The sequence below is a fragment of the Eutrigla gurnardus genome, assembly GCF_963514095.1.
Source record: "Eutrigla gurnardus genome assembly, chromosome: 15".
NCBI lineage: Eukaryota > Metazoa > Chordata > Actinopteri > Perciformes > Triglidae > Eutrigla > Eutrigla gurnardus.
Genome location: NC_139938.1, coordinates 22,169,790 through 22,183,662, shown reverse-complemented (window position 1 = coordinate 22,183,662; position 13,873 = coordinate 22,169,790). Strand labels below are relative to the sequence as shown.

The 13,873-nt window shown below is 40.7% G+C and overlaps 1 protein-coding gene across 4 annotated transcripts in view; it reads right to left on the bottom strand.

Moving 5' to 3' along the window:
• Window positions 1–12,686, bottom strand: part of klhl13 (kelch-like family member 13) — a 30,074-nt gene extending 17,388 nt beyond the window's left edge. The window contains exons 1-2 of one of the 4 annotated variants that reach the window (XM_084029574.1): window positions 12,612–12,686; window positions 11,340–11,411 (exon numbers count right to left, since the gene is read on the bottom strand). In XM_084029574.1, coding sequence (XP_083885700.1) covers window positions 11,340–11,392 — 53 coding nt within the window. In that variant the 5' untranslated portion in view covers window positions 11,393–11,411; window positions 12,612–12,686. Of the gene's footprint in view, window positions 1–6,485; window positions 6,843–11,339; window positions 11,412–12,611 lie in introns of those variants that run through there. The other 3 variants (XM_084029572.1, XM_084029575.1, XM_084029573.1) reach the window with 3 other exon arrangements.
• Window positions 12,687–13,873: the final 1,187 nt, after the last annotated feature.

Here is a 13,873-nt window from a genome sequence, read left to right as displayed (position 1 = left end):
ATCAGATTTATTGATATTATAACACTCACATGAAAATACACACCTATGAAGGTTAGCCACAATGGGTTACTCCCTTCTAGTATTCAAACAAGCTCTAATTCAGAAGCTGCTTCTCCACCTTTTCTGCAGTAGCAGCAACACCCCCCCCCCCACCCCCTTCTTCCTTAACTCAACTGAAAAATTAACAACCGAGAGGAAAAGGTGAGAAATCCTCTCAACATCTCAGAGAATAGGGTGCAGCTCTCGTGTCTCTTTCACCACCAGTACGCAGTGAGAAGCAGTAGAGCAGAGGAAAGTAGGCAGTTATGCGGCCTTAAAATTCTTCTCGCATACCGTATTCTATTCCATCAAACAGACTTTGCTGCATCTACAATGTGACAACGGGTCTCGTGGACGGATTGCAAAATGAAAATGTGAATCGTCACAATGAATACAGACAAACCTTGATCAAGTCCATTTTCTATTTCGGCCATTGATAGAGTTCCGGTAAAAAGGAAGTGATCACTTATCAGACTTTTTCAAATCTATGTTCCACGTGTCTGACATTATGTTCTCTGCTCTGCCTATTATGGTGAAAACTGGCACTTTCCTCACAATCTGGTTAAACCAACTGAATGGACGGTCGCAACGTACCGTTCACACTGTTTTAAATGCTAGAAATTGTTATAATGAGCTGAGAATAAACAAGATTTCCAGGACTTATGAAGATTTGAAGTCTTTATGAGCTTCAGTAAAAGTGCAATGAAAATCTGAAAACAACCCCCAGGGTGTCCCAAAGCATATGAATGACAGATATGAGAATTGCATGCATCGGTGTTCAGCGATTATGTCATCTCATTACGTAAAGCATTAGGTCCACTGGCATTTCCAATGTATTTGCAGCTCACCCCGTCTAGGACAAACTATCCACCATCTCCAGATAATTGCTCTAATCATGCTAATAATCTTAGCAGCCTGTACGCTGTAATGAGTCTGTAATTACACTTCATAATCAAAGAGCACTTTAAGGTCAAGGATTTGCATCACATAAGGCTGGGAAATTTATGAGTACCTAAAATTAAAGTTTCAAAAACACATTTTCAAACCGCACCACTAAAGCAAAACTAGCATCTAACGTGTTTGTGTGTGGGTGGAGTGGACAATCTGTCAACATGTACCAAACGCTTAATCAACCTGAAAGATTATGTATGATGAGACACGACCCAGCTGACTATGAATAAACCAAAAAGAACAACAAAAAAGAAGTTTAATACTAATGTGTGATGAAAGCCTTCATTATATATTTATTTTATTTAAGAAATGGCTACAAATTTCACTGAACTGTACAGTCAGTGCAGATGTGCAGAGTTATTCAGCATGTGCAGGCTAAGCAGAGGATGTGGACCCAAGGACTGAACCCAGAGACTAAACAAAAAGGACAGAGATGAGTCAAAGCAATAGGGAATTACACGTGTCAGCATCATTTTGCCTGGACTCAAATAAGCAGAGAGGCATAGCTTGGCATACAAAGGGGCTTAATCTTACTGTCACTATCTAATCAGGGATGTACAATTAATTGCAGATTCTTCCACGATCATGTAGGTAAAAAATATAGATTTTTTAAATGTTTTATTTATTTATTTTCTTAATTGCCCTGGACTGCCCTTCAGTTGGAATGAGTGGAACTGTACACCTCTATGAAAAAGGAGGAGGCGGGTTTTATGACAACAGCAATTGCAGAGAAAAGGTTGATATTAGTGTTTTTTGATTATGATGAACTATTAATCAATATGTCATGAACCCGAAAACCTTTGCTTTTTCTGGGCTTTTCCCCTCCTCCTCATTCAACAGCAAGTCTGCTAGAATACAAATATGATCGCCTGGTTGCACACGCACCTCAGCTCCACAGGCCGATCAGCTGTTTTGCCATGCAACGATCTTTGCAGAGGGGTGTTGTTTTAAGTGATTGCACCTGTTGCAACACATCTTGGTGTGATCGGGCCTAAAAAAACGTGTAAACATGTAAATATATGGAACTGGATCAGTCCAGAGTTTTGAGAACCTCTGCTGTAGACTGGATGCAGATTTGTTTTTGCAATGCAGTCTTTAAATCTGTAATGCAAATATCTTCGCCAAAGATTGTTAATTCATTTCTGCATCAGGGTTGTTGTTTTTCTGTCAGACATAATGACATCCACGGATTGGTCAACTGTGTGATGAAACTACCCACTTCATCACAGTTCAGCTTGGAGCACCTACATAAACATCTCACCAATAGAAAAAGAATAGGAGTAAAAAAGGCATTCACATTTATTTGTACCATTGCTGTTGCAACTGTTGAAGCGTGCTAGCCTCCGTAAAAACTAAACTGAGTTGCTGCGAATCGTGGACTCACTGGGGTGAGGTTTTGGGTAGGTCATCTACTAAAACGAGCAGTGGAAATGTTAAAAAGCGTAGAGAGTCAGAGTAAATGAGCAGAATTTAATATTCTCATTATCTATAAAGTGTAATTAACAAGATAAGCTAGCGGACAAAGCAGGGTGGAATTTGTTTGCTAATTCCACCATACTTTCATGCTACACTGGGTACAGAAAAGGAGCGGAACAGTCGGATGGTGGCAAGCAGCAGCGCTGGGTCTAACGGGCACTCCGGAGAATGACAAGCTACCTAGCTAACTAGCTAACTAGCCAGCTGGAGCTGCCTTCATTCTCTTCCAGTTGCGACCACGCTTTATGCCCACTGACATGCGACGTCACCATAACAACTAACAACAATCCTAATTTTGTACTAGTCAAATGACCACAGAATAAATGTCCGTGCTACTCCTTTTCTAGTTCGTCTCACCTGACTGAACTTAATTGCTGTTCTGCCAGCCACACTGCCTGTGCCTTCCCCCTGGCCTTTCAATGAAAATAATTATCCCTGTGTGGCTCTTGCATTTTGTCCACAAATGGCCAAGGCTCCCTGAGAACTTAATGCCAAATGGTATGTAAATTTAAAGCTCCGCCACGATGCTCCAACGAAGATCATTTCTCCAGTAACAGAGCGCATGTGTGAAACCCACATATCAAAACCGTGAAAAACACTGGCAGATAATGCACTAAGGAAGGGGGGGATTCAATATTATGTGGTTTTCAAGCAAACAATTAAGCAAGCTTGTTTAATATCCATCCATCCATCCATTATCAGCCACCGCTTATCCTGTTCAGGGTCGCAGGGGGGGGATGGGTGGGTGGTGTGGGAGGGGTGGAGCTGATCCCAGCTGACATTGGGCGAAGGCCGAGTACACCCAGGGCTGACATGTAGACACCATTCACACTCACGTTCACACCTATGGTGAATTTAGAGTCATCAATCAACCCATCTGCATGTCTTTAGACAGAAGGAACCTGTCTGGTCAGTATGTTGGCTAAGAACTGTATTGTAGTTTTAATATCTCTGCATATCAGCCCTGGCTGAGTCCACTTAACACATAAATCGCATTGTGATATATCTAGTGAGGCCCTTGAGTATAATTCTACTGTTTTATGTATTTTTAAATATAAAAATGCCTTTCTTGTCTGATAAAGTTCGAAGTCAATGTAAATGAAAATCCTCCAGCACCAACCCAGCTCTTCAATCCTCAAATCAACTGTGTAACTATTATTTTAGAATAGATTATCCCTTTAATCGATCAAACTAATGCATGTTGGGAATGAAGTAGGTTTTAAATTATGTAAACTAAAGGGCCATTTACTTCATAGGCTGCAGAAACCATCTCATAACACAGAGGATTCAGCAGCAGCAGTGGGAGAATTTGACAGCCACATGAGACATGTGAAGCATTTGAATTCACAAATATTTGTTAAGCAGCTTTCATTTTACCTACAGCTGTACAATCTGTATGGAATTTAATCTGATCACACTGGCTTCAACTCCAGTCTTAACACTATGTACATTTCTAAAGACAAAGGTGGCTTTGAGTCGAGTCTTAAGCCATTTTAGGAGCAGCCATCACGCTTAGAGTGCATTGTGCATTAAAAGGACTGATTTTCTCCCATCTTGCCTCGATGACATTGTTGACATAGAGTGACGGGGAACATGGGGAGATAAAAGGGGTACGAAATGTGCTAAAGGTTCCTGACTGGAATCCAAAGGGCTTTTGCCGCAGTTGAGGTTCCAAGAGGTGATTACTAAAGACAGCAGTCACACAAATTAGGTGCTTTATACTTAACCACTGTAAGACGAGGGATGCCACTCATTTCAAGGACTATTTTGTGGAATGAAATATAACCCGACAACGTCTTACTGGGCCAAGGATTATTCCACGGGCAGTACTGGCAGTAAACCGGCAGGAACCGTTCCTTGCTAGCATCTGCACCACAGGCAGTTCACAAGTCTATATATAGATTAAGGCGGTTTCAAAACAACCAAGCACATTATGAAATCTTAATTCTTTATAGATCAGATATACAAAAACACTCTCTCCGGTCTCCTCCATCATCCTGCTGCTGCTTTATATACAAAGATTACCCTAGCAGCACAGCATGTTATAAAACAAAGTCTGTGAAGCCAAACAGACAGTCGCACCACTCAAAGGGCCTATAAAGAGTGACTTCTCCCTGACCACAGAGAACCTATAATTGGGGGCCCAATATCTGCCCGCCTGAAAAACACAGCTTGCAATACACACGTTTTAAAATAGCAAGTGGTGTGGCGGGGCAGAGCCTCACTGGGCAGAGCCTCACTGGGCAGAGCCTCACTGGGCAGAGTACGTTGGAGACTCAAGGCTTGAACATGCCTCACTTGTTAGCGATAACTAACACACGCAGGTGCCGTGTGCAAGCCACTTAACCACACGTAATGCACTCTCGTTCCTTGCATCTTCAAAGAGAGAGTTGTTTCGCCGACATGTTGGTGTGAAGATCCTCTTATGGTTTTGTACAAAGAATAAAATAAAAAATGATCATACACAATGCATACAGTCTCTGACTTGGTCTAGATTTATGCTGATGCAGGAAGAGGAGATACCAGCACTCACTGATTACATCCAGTAGTTAAGCAGAGTTTTTAAATAAACTGTCAATAAAGATGATCTATCAGGATTAAATATCCTGCGATATAATATAATTGAGTACACCGCACACAAATGTGTAGCAAGTGGCAGGACTTTTAAACTCTCCAACTATATAAATTCAAAATAATATAGCAAGTACAATGTTCATGAACAAAATAGATAGCAATTTCTGCTTAATGTTAGCAACTTATTACACAAAATTATGTATTTTTTTAAAATTTTTTACAGTGTTGGAAATTAAGCTAAAATTGCTGGAAGGTTCCTTGTATGATCTGTCTGAATAAATCTGGGTCGGGAGGTGAAAACCACTCTCAATTGCTACAACCACTAAGGTGCCCTTGAGCAAGGCCTTTAACCTCCCTGCTGCCCCAGTTTAGCTGCTTAGTGGCCAACAGATAACACTGTGATTGGACTGGGCAGCTTCCAGATGTGTATGTGTGTGAAACAGGGGGTTCCAGCCAAACTACCTTGATTAAATAAAGATTATAACCGTAATTACTGAGTCAATACTGCCAAGCACTCATTATGTCATTTTGCAAAGACCTCAAAAAGTGACAAGATTTAGGCAAGACTTTCTTTAGGTTTACTTATGTAAGGACTATATGATGAACATACATATTTTGTACATTTAGCCATGTTGCAGATGTCATCAGTTTCAATGAGGTTAGAGCAGAGATTTATTTTTGCTGCGATGCAGTAATTAAAAAAAAAAAAAAACATTTCAGTAAAACTAGCAAAACTAAGCTCTTAAGCTGATAAGTAAAGCAGCAAGATAACTGGAGAATACATAAATCCAATTTTGTAAAAATCCATACAAGTAAGCTGATGGCATTACCTTCAGGCTATCAGCTAGCTTAGCTTGCTGTGAAAACTGTGTTGTTGTTTTCAAGGTTTCGGTTCTCACTCTCTGCAGGACAAAGCCATGTCTCAAAAGTCAAACAAGACACTTTGTCCATTTTTGCAGAGCTCGGGAAAAGGGGTAAAGAGAGAGGATGGTGAGAGGCTGCGAGATGCACTACCATTCTACCCTTCCCCCCTCCTGAACAGTAGCAGATGACAATAGCTTCTAAACCAGGGCACGCCAGACATCCTGACAAAGGCAGGCTCCTCCCAAGCTGCTGAGTCCCTGTTCCCAAATAAACATAGCCACAGGGAGAGGGCAAGAGTCGGATGTGGTGCTTGCCATGTCCAGACTAGCGGCAAAATAAGTCCTTTTGCCCAAGAGCAAACAGTCTGCCAGCGAACCATAAAATGCATGCTGGGCAAGGCAAATCTCCTGACACACTACAAGGCTCTATCGCATTCTGCCTAATTAGGGCTGCAACAAAAAAATATAACAGTGTCACAGTATTTCAACAAATTCATAAATAAAACAATGAAAAAAAAAATATCCATCTCCATATATGTTATCACAGTGGTACAATGAGAATGCTATTTAGCTCTTACTCACATGTAGGCAGGTGAAAGGGGTGAGGACCTGGATGTCTTAAGCACGGGCACTGGGAATTTCCAGCTGACAGGAGAACCGCTTTTCCATTTCAACGGCATGTTGTTGTCACCAGAATGGTGCTACAGCAATACCAACAGCAAAGACCATTCCCATGAAAAGGTTTCCAATGCAGTCTTCCATCCCACTCTGCCCACACCATTTAAGGAGGAGGGAGAGCGGCAGCAGCAGCAGCAGGAGCAGCAGCAGCAGCTACAGAAATACACTGGTCGAGGCAGTGCAGGCTACAGTCAGGGTTGTGACTTTAGCGGCAGCACTGAGAAGCCAATAGATTGCATCCACCACGACTGCTTGCCCTGCTGCATTCGCGGTTGTCTCGTGTTAGGAGGGGGGAGAAGCCCAGCCTTCCCATCATCCTTTCAGGGCTTGCGAATAGCCGAATAGCTGAGTAACAGTGCCACCTTGTTAAAGGAGCTGTGATTACAGTTTTGAACTTACTATGGGAAGAAATGGAAGGTAGATAAAAAGGAAGTAGGAGATTTACAAAATTCAATTCCTTTGATCCAACTACATTTGCCATCCTCCAGGATTTAACGGGATTTTGTGGGATTTGTGGCAATTTAAATTTTATTGAGTAAAATAAAATACAATAAAATCTATAAGATGCAACTGGAACTCTTCCTCAATTATCCCCTATGCGTTGAAGTGTGGGTTTTAAGCTTATCAATTGTGTGGAAACTGCTCATAGTGATCAAAATGCTTGGTACAGAATCATTCCTTTACATATGTTGTTTAAATAATTTGCGTATAGTAATCAAGCACTTACAGTGTTAATTTGGTTATTTTTCTTACATATGGACGACATATGGAATATTTTAGTGATCAAGTTGACGTGATCACAGTTAGAGATTTCCACTGTATTATTTTTCTAGTGCATTTAATAGTGAATTGCCAAAATTTGTATTATCTTTTCACCATGTGTCTTGTCATTATGGCATTCCAAGTTTAAAGACTTGGAGAGCCACAAAGAGGACTTAACTGAAAATTCTGAAAACATGCTCCCAAATTCCTCTACTTAAAATAAAGACTTTCCCCATCATTTTTGGAGACGGCTGTGCTTTGTGCTTTTAACAAAGCAGAAGGTGGGATAAATGAGAATTATTCTGGAGCAATCATGGGTCGAGCCAGTCACAGTCAGCCCTAGTGCAATCAGCGTAAAGCAATTAAGGTGGACCGGCCCAGCAGTGGGAATCTGACAGGGGACACCATTCTCTAGCCCTGACCTAACCTACCTCTAAAATGGCTATTCTCACCTATGCAAAGAGCAGATATACAGCGGCTTGACCCAGTATTGCATTAGGCTAAACCACAGTGGATGGCCCAGCTAGCTTGAATGGCACATTGGTTTGAATACCATAGCCGACTCAGTTGTGCATCCATGATCATGGTCAAACTGATTCCACTAGACTTTCCATTTAGAACGAGTTAGCAAACCCCCTCTGGTATCAGAAAATGTTCCTAAATGATGCAAGAAAGCTCCATGGCCAGACACAAATGGGATGTTGCAGCTCATGGTTTATGTAGGAAAAGAACAAGTTCATAAAGTATGGTGCCTTAACCCCTAGGCCACCAGGGTGCCTAATCAAATTCTACACCTTTCTACTCATTTCTAACTTCTACGCCTCATGTAAAAACCCGTTAAAAAATAAAACGTTTTAGCAGATGAGAGGGCATAACGCTGTACTTAATATGTGACGAGAAGAAAAATTCATATCTCACTGAAAACATAAGTTGTCATGCCTAAAGTCTTGCCCCACTTATAAAATCAATTAGATTTGTGGGATTATTATGTGAGAGATTATGAAACAGCAACTGCTGATGTAACCCCTAATGAATAATATAGCATACAAGGTCATCTTAAAAGTGGAGCTTTATGTTATATAAAAGCCCCTAGCAACTGGTATCTAAGAGATCAAATCCAGTTTAACTACCTCAATCAAGGGAACGAAGCAAATGCCCTTTTATTGGCTACACACAGACAAAAAACACCAGTGTGAGTTAAATAACTACAGTAGTAATGGCAACCACAAACCCAGAATACACAATCACTGTCAGGATTCACAAGTCTACGGTAGTTCAAAGAAAATGTTATTCTATCTATCCTCGCGTTTAAATCACCACCACACTGTTGCAACTACAACTGGTGCAGCCAATACGGAAAAGGTTTCACGGGAGCACAAGTTGCATACAACTACAGCTCCATCCTCATAGCAACCTTGTCCTCACACCTTTAGGCTTACACCATTCTCCCTCCCGGCTTATACTATAAATGGCAGAATGACCTTGCCTCTACTGCAAGGGTAGCAGTCATTCTGTCAAAGCCTGAAAGCTCTGTGCAACACCTGTTATCCTCAGTTCAACTACATTACCCCCCTCCCAAAATCACAACTCACTTGTAAAGATGCCTTTGCCAAGTAATTCCTATATCAGCACTGCAATAATCCCACTGTAAAGAGGATCATTTTAATAGACACTCGTGCACTGCCTGTTCAAAACATGCCTGTGCAGAACAGGGCGGTGCTTGGGCCTGTGTGTCTGCTTGCAGCCTTCTCATGAAGAGATCATTTAAACAACTTAACGCTCAACGCAGGGGCGCCAGGATAGCTCAGTGGTGGGGTTGGCGCCCGACATACTGAGGCCAAGTCCTCGCCGCAGTGGCCCCGGGTTCAAAGCCGACTGGCGGCCCTTTCTACAATGTCATCCCCATCTCTCTCTCCCCCTTTCACTCTCACTCTCTCAATAAAAGGCGAAAAACGGCCCAAAAACACAATTTAAAAAGCAAAACACGCGATGCTACGCTTGCTTGGGTCCTCAGCGATACACCTGACATGACATACAGTAGTTGCAACCCACAACCAAGTTACTCGCGGTCAGAAACACTGGTGAAATACACTCTGGTTTGGGAAGAAAGACCTGGGGGGAGACTTTACTGTTAGGCAAGGTTGGCAACTCCCTGGGGCCGCAACTAAAAGCTTCCAAACAGCTTTATACTGATGTTTAGATATGAAAATTATGTTTTGTGTTCATGTTTATTCAAAGTTTACTGAAATTAAAGTTGTGTGTCCAAACCAAATTGCAGCAAATTTGATCAAGCACTCCCTCGGGTACCCAGGAATACCCGCCACAGTGTGAAATGGTACTTCTCCAGATATGCAAAGAACACACAGACAGACAGACAGACAGAGATTCCTTGCTTTGTGGTTATATGTTGGGAATTCTGCCTCCATGTATAACAAAGATTATATGTTGTATAATAGTAATAGTAGTTCACTGAGGGAGAACTGCTGCTTTATGCTTCTTTCATTAATTTAAAATCAGCCAAAAGTTAATTCTAGCATCTGTTATTGATGTTCCATAACTGTCTCATCCACCTCCACATTCACAATTCTCTTCATTAGTAAAACGGATTGGATCAAACACCCATAAACTATGAGGAAAGTTCCTTTCCCTACAATTTCAACGTACAGGTCTTATTTCAAGAGGAGTCTGCATGCAAACATTTGGTATTATCTATCAAGGTAATAAAGAAATAAAACACATTTACATTAGTAAAAGTCAGTAAATATGTCATCTGATCTTTTATCTACTCTCAGGCTATGCTTAAACTGTCTGGCATCTTCCTTGTTTTTGTCTTCTTTCAGCACCGTTTAAAATGACCGCTGACATATTTTATCACACTAGTTAATGCGGAGTAATCACCATATAAACAGTCACGGTTAGACCACAGAGAACAGTAGTGTCTCAGAAAATATGGGACCTCTGCACAGAAAATGTTTTTGAATTATTTTGTATGAGCCAAAATATATTTCTTCCTGACAGTCATGTGTTTGGGTGTTTCTAAGCAAGGATGACATGGAATAAAATGAGTTTCTGTTAATCCTAATGCAAGATAACTAATTGTTTTCTGTATATTCTCTATTTGTCCATTTGTCTTGCAGCTCTTCTACAGTTTTCTCACAGTGAAACTGATATTCCTTTCTAGCCAAATTAAAGAAAAACTAGGTCAAATGTGTCAACCCATCTGTCATTTTCTCTCATAACGAAAGTCATAGGCTAGATCTTTATGTTTATACTATCCCTAACTTTGCATTGCTTGCTGATATTCTGTTGGAGATTGAGAACAAAGCACATGACGCACATCAGTTTTTATATGCAAGTTAAACTCCCACATCTTGTCAGCTCGTAAAAAGATTTGGTTGTTTGCCAGAACAACACTAGGCCCAGTTAAAAACCTCTATTACAGTGTTTGTATACCAAAAGAATGCACAGGGGGCTATGAGAATGCTGTTTGAGTGAACGAATGATTGCTGATAAATAGTGATTTGTTACACAACATTGGGCACAGGCCATTCAGGCGTGGAAAACTCCCACAGGTGAATAAATGTAGCAGAAACACTGTAATATCTTCCGGGTCATTGGGTGACACTCTGGTAAGACTCTTAGCAGTGGTTCTCAACCCAGGTCATGAGCGCCACAGCCGTACTGCTTTTCTTTCTAACAATCTAATCAGGGATTACCTGATTAACACCTCTGATTCCAGGGAGGAAGCCATTCCCAAGCCCAGACTTACACCAGAACTGATGCATGCTGTACTGTTCACAATTTGAGAACGATTAACCATCAATCCTGAGTAAAAAGTTGTGTTTTTCTAAAAAAGTTGTGTCAAAACAGCCACTGCCGTATCAGCTCATTAATTATTTTTTGGGAGTTTGTGAGCAAAAAGGTAGATTTTGTTCAATTAAAGTGAAGTTATACACATATTCACAGTTAATAATACAATATGAGACATTTTATTACCTTTCTGGTAGTCCGATGGGCATCGTCTCCCCTCTGTGTGCAGGGTGCTCCATGCCCTCGCCTAAACCACACCTCAAAAACACAAACATGGTCCTTTCAACATCTGAATTAAACCTTCCATCCAGAAAACAAACATACAATCTCACCCAAGAACATCAAAGTGAAGCTGTCATACATATATGAGGTGTGATTGTGCCCTTGCCAGTCAGAACTGCACACTGACAAAACAAAATCTTGTTTGACAAAAGTTATTTACGGTTATAAACATGTAAATACACATCTCAAAGTGAATTATCTACAAGTGGGGTGGATACTTAAATAGAAATGCCTGCTGAAATGTGACAGTTGCATCATATCTCCAACTTGTTGCTTTAGACAGAAGTAGGCTAATAGACGCTAAAAATATCTGCCGTATGTGAGACAGAGCAAGCTTCCCCTTATTTTGACATTCAGCTGACATGATGTTCAAAACAAACAAAAAGAAAGGACCTACCACGGTATCTCGAGGTTTTAAAAGTGGTGGCAGCTGCCACACACGACACTTCTGGGACAGTAAAGTTCCCTTGACAGTTTGGTTCGTGACATGCCTTTAGTGACATTAAACGGATGGAGTTGACAGCTTTGGCAAAGTGCCGTAACGCTGAGCGCTCAGGCTGGCACGGAGTCGGAGGGGTTAGTCCTTTAAAAAGCTAAGTGTGAGAGATATAACGTCGGGGACAACTAAGTCCACGGTGAGGTAGCCGACTTGCTTGCTAGCAAAGGCTTTAGGATGCCGTGATTTAAAAGGTTGTTGTTGTTTTCGTGAAGCAATGCGAACCAATTACATGCTGTCACATGAGGCAACGCTGACAGACCGGAGCGTTGCTGGTTTTCTGGCCATGTTGCCTCAACACAGTCGATACATCTCCAGTGGGAACAGGCTAAGGCTAACTAGCCAAGCTAACCCTTTAACATTCACATCGGCTAGCTTGAAATAGACCAGGACAGCGGGCTGTGTGCCTGTTAAGTTAGTGGCTGGTAACCGTCGTCCACTAGCCATGTTAGCTTAGCTAACGACAGCGTAAAAAGACCGGGGTCTTAACATGAGTTAGTTGGGTTAGTTGTTAGTTAGTCTGGTTGGTTGGTTGGTTGGTTTGCCATCCAACAGGACTGTGACTACCTGTCAACCTGGCATTTGTTGATTTTAATGTAACTTAACTATAAATATGATATTTCAGTCACAGCGTGTATCACAAATTCACTCTGGAAACTTTTAAAAAGGAGATTTCATACCTTCGACAGCGAGATAACGTTAACTAGCGTCCTTGTTTTCCTTCCAAGCCCTCAAATCCACTTATACCACTGGAGCCGCCTTCCTTTTCTTCAGCCAATGGCGTTGTCGCTTACTAGCAGGGCCGGAGCATCCGAACTTTCCATTGGTGGAAGAGTATGGCAATCTTTTCTCATTGGCTCAAAACTTCCGTTACTAAATAAAGTGTTTCCAAAGAGAGGAATCGCCTTTCCGTGAAGCGCTGTACCCTGACAACTGTGTGTGTTGCTTTTAGCTTGAGAACGGCGTTTAATTCTGGGAGTTTTTTTAATTAAATTAAGAGGAAATTAAAGCCTCTCTGTTACAAGTACGAACACACGAGAAATACTACTCGTCGTAAGAAAATACCTGCATGTGGTTGTACATATATTTACATTTACATTATACATATATACATATATACATATATACATTCCTAACTACCTTTAACCTATGGCTTCTAGCACAAGTGCCAACACTTAGGTCTTCATTCATTTTTCATTAATAGCGTGAGCATAATACTATAATAATCATAATGATAATAGGTTTATCTGCTCCAAGTATCCGTGAATGTGATATTTATTAATCTATTTATCTGTTTATTTACAATATGATATTTCCTTTTGAAGGTTTAATAATAATAAATATGCAGAAGAAATTTCAAGATCCATTGACTATTAGGCACCCATTGAATCACAGCATGTTGTTGCTTTTATTATTAATTAATAGATTTTTTTATTTTTTTTATTTTAATTTTATTGTAAACAAAAGATATCTTCAGAGAGAAGCCTATATTTGAAAACCTCCTATGAAGTGAAACCATTGTTCATTTACTCAAAAAGCAACCTTTTGATGAAAAACACATTGAGTTTGGGGTTTAGTTACCAACGTTTAAACAAGGTCGAAGATAATTAAATAGCTTAAAACATGACTTATATTTTTCACTATTCATATTCTATCCATGTTCGATCATATTAATGCAACTACAGTCAACAATTTAACGAAAACTCATTAACGTACGCATTATGCACAAGGTATCTCTAATTAGCCTCTTTGTTATCAATTAAATTGCAAGCTTATTAATCAGCCGATGGATTGATCAGGAACAAAGAGTGCATTGGAACAGACTTCAAATTCAATGTTAATTTTGCTGAATTGTTGAGTGCCTGTTAGGTGCGAATGAATGGAACCTGCTGCTAATTTGTGTGCATGTTTTAACAACTAATTCTCACCTCATGAGTTGCGC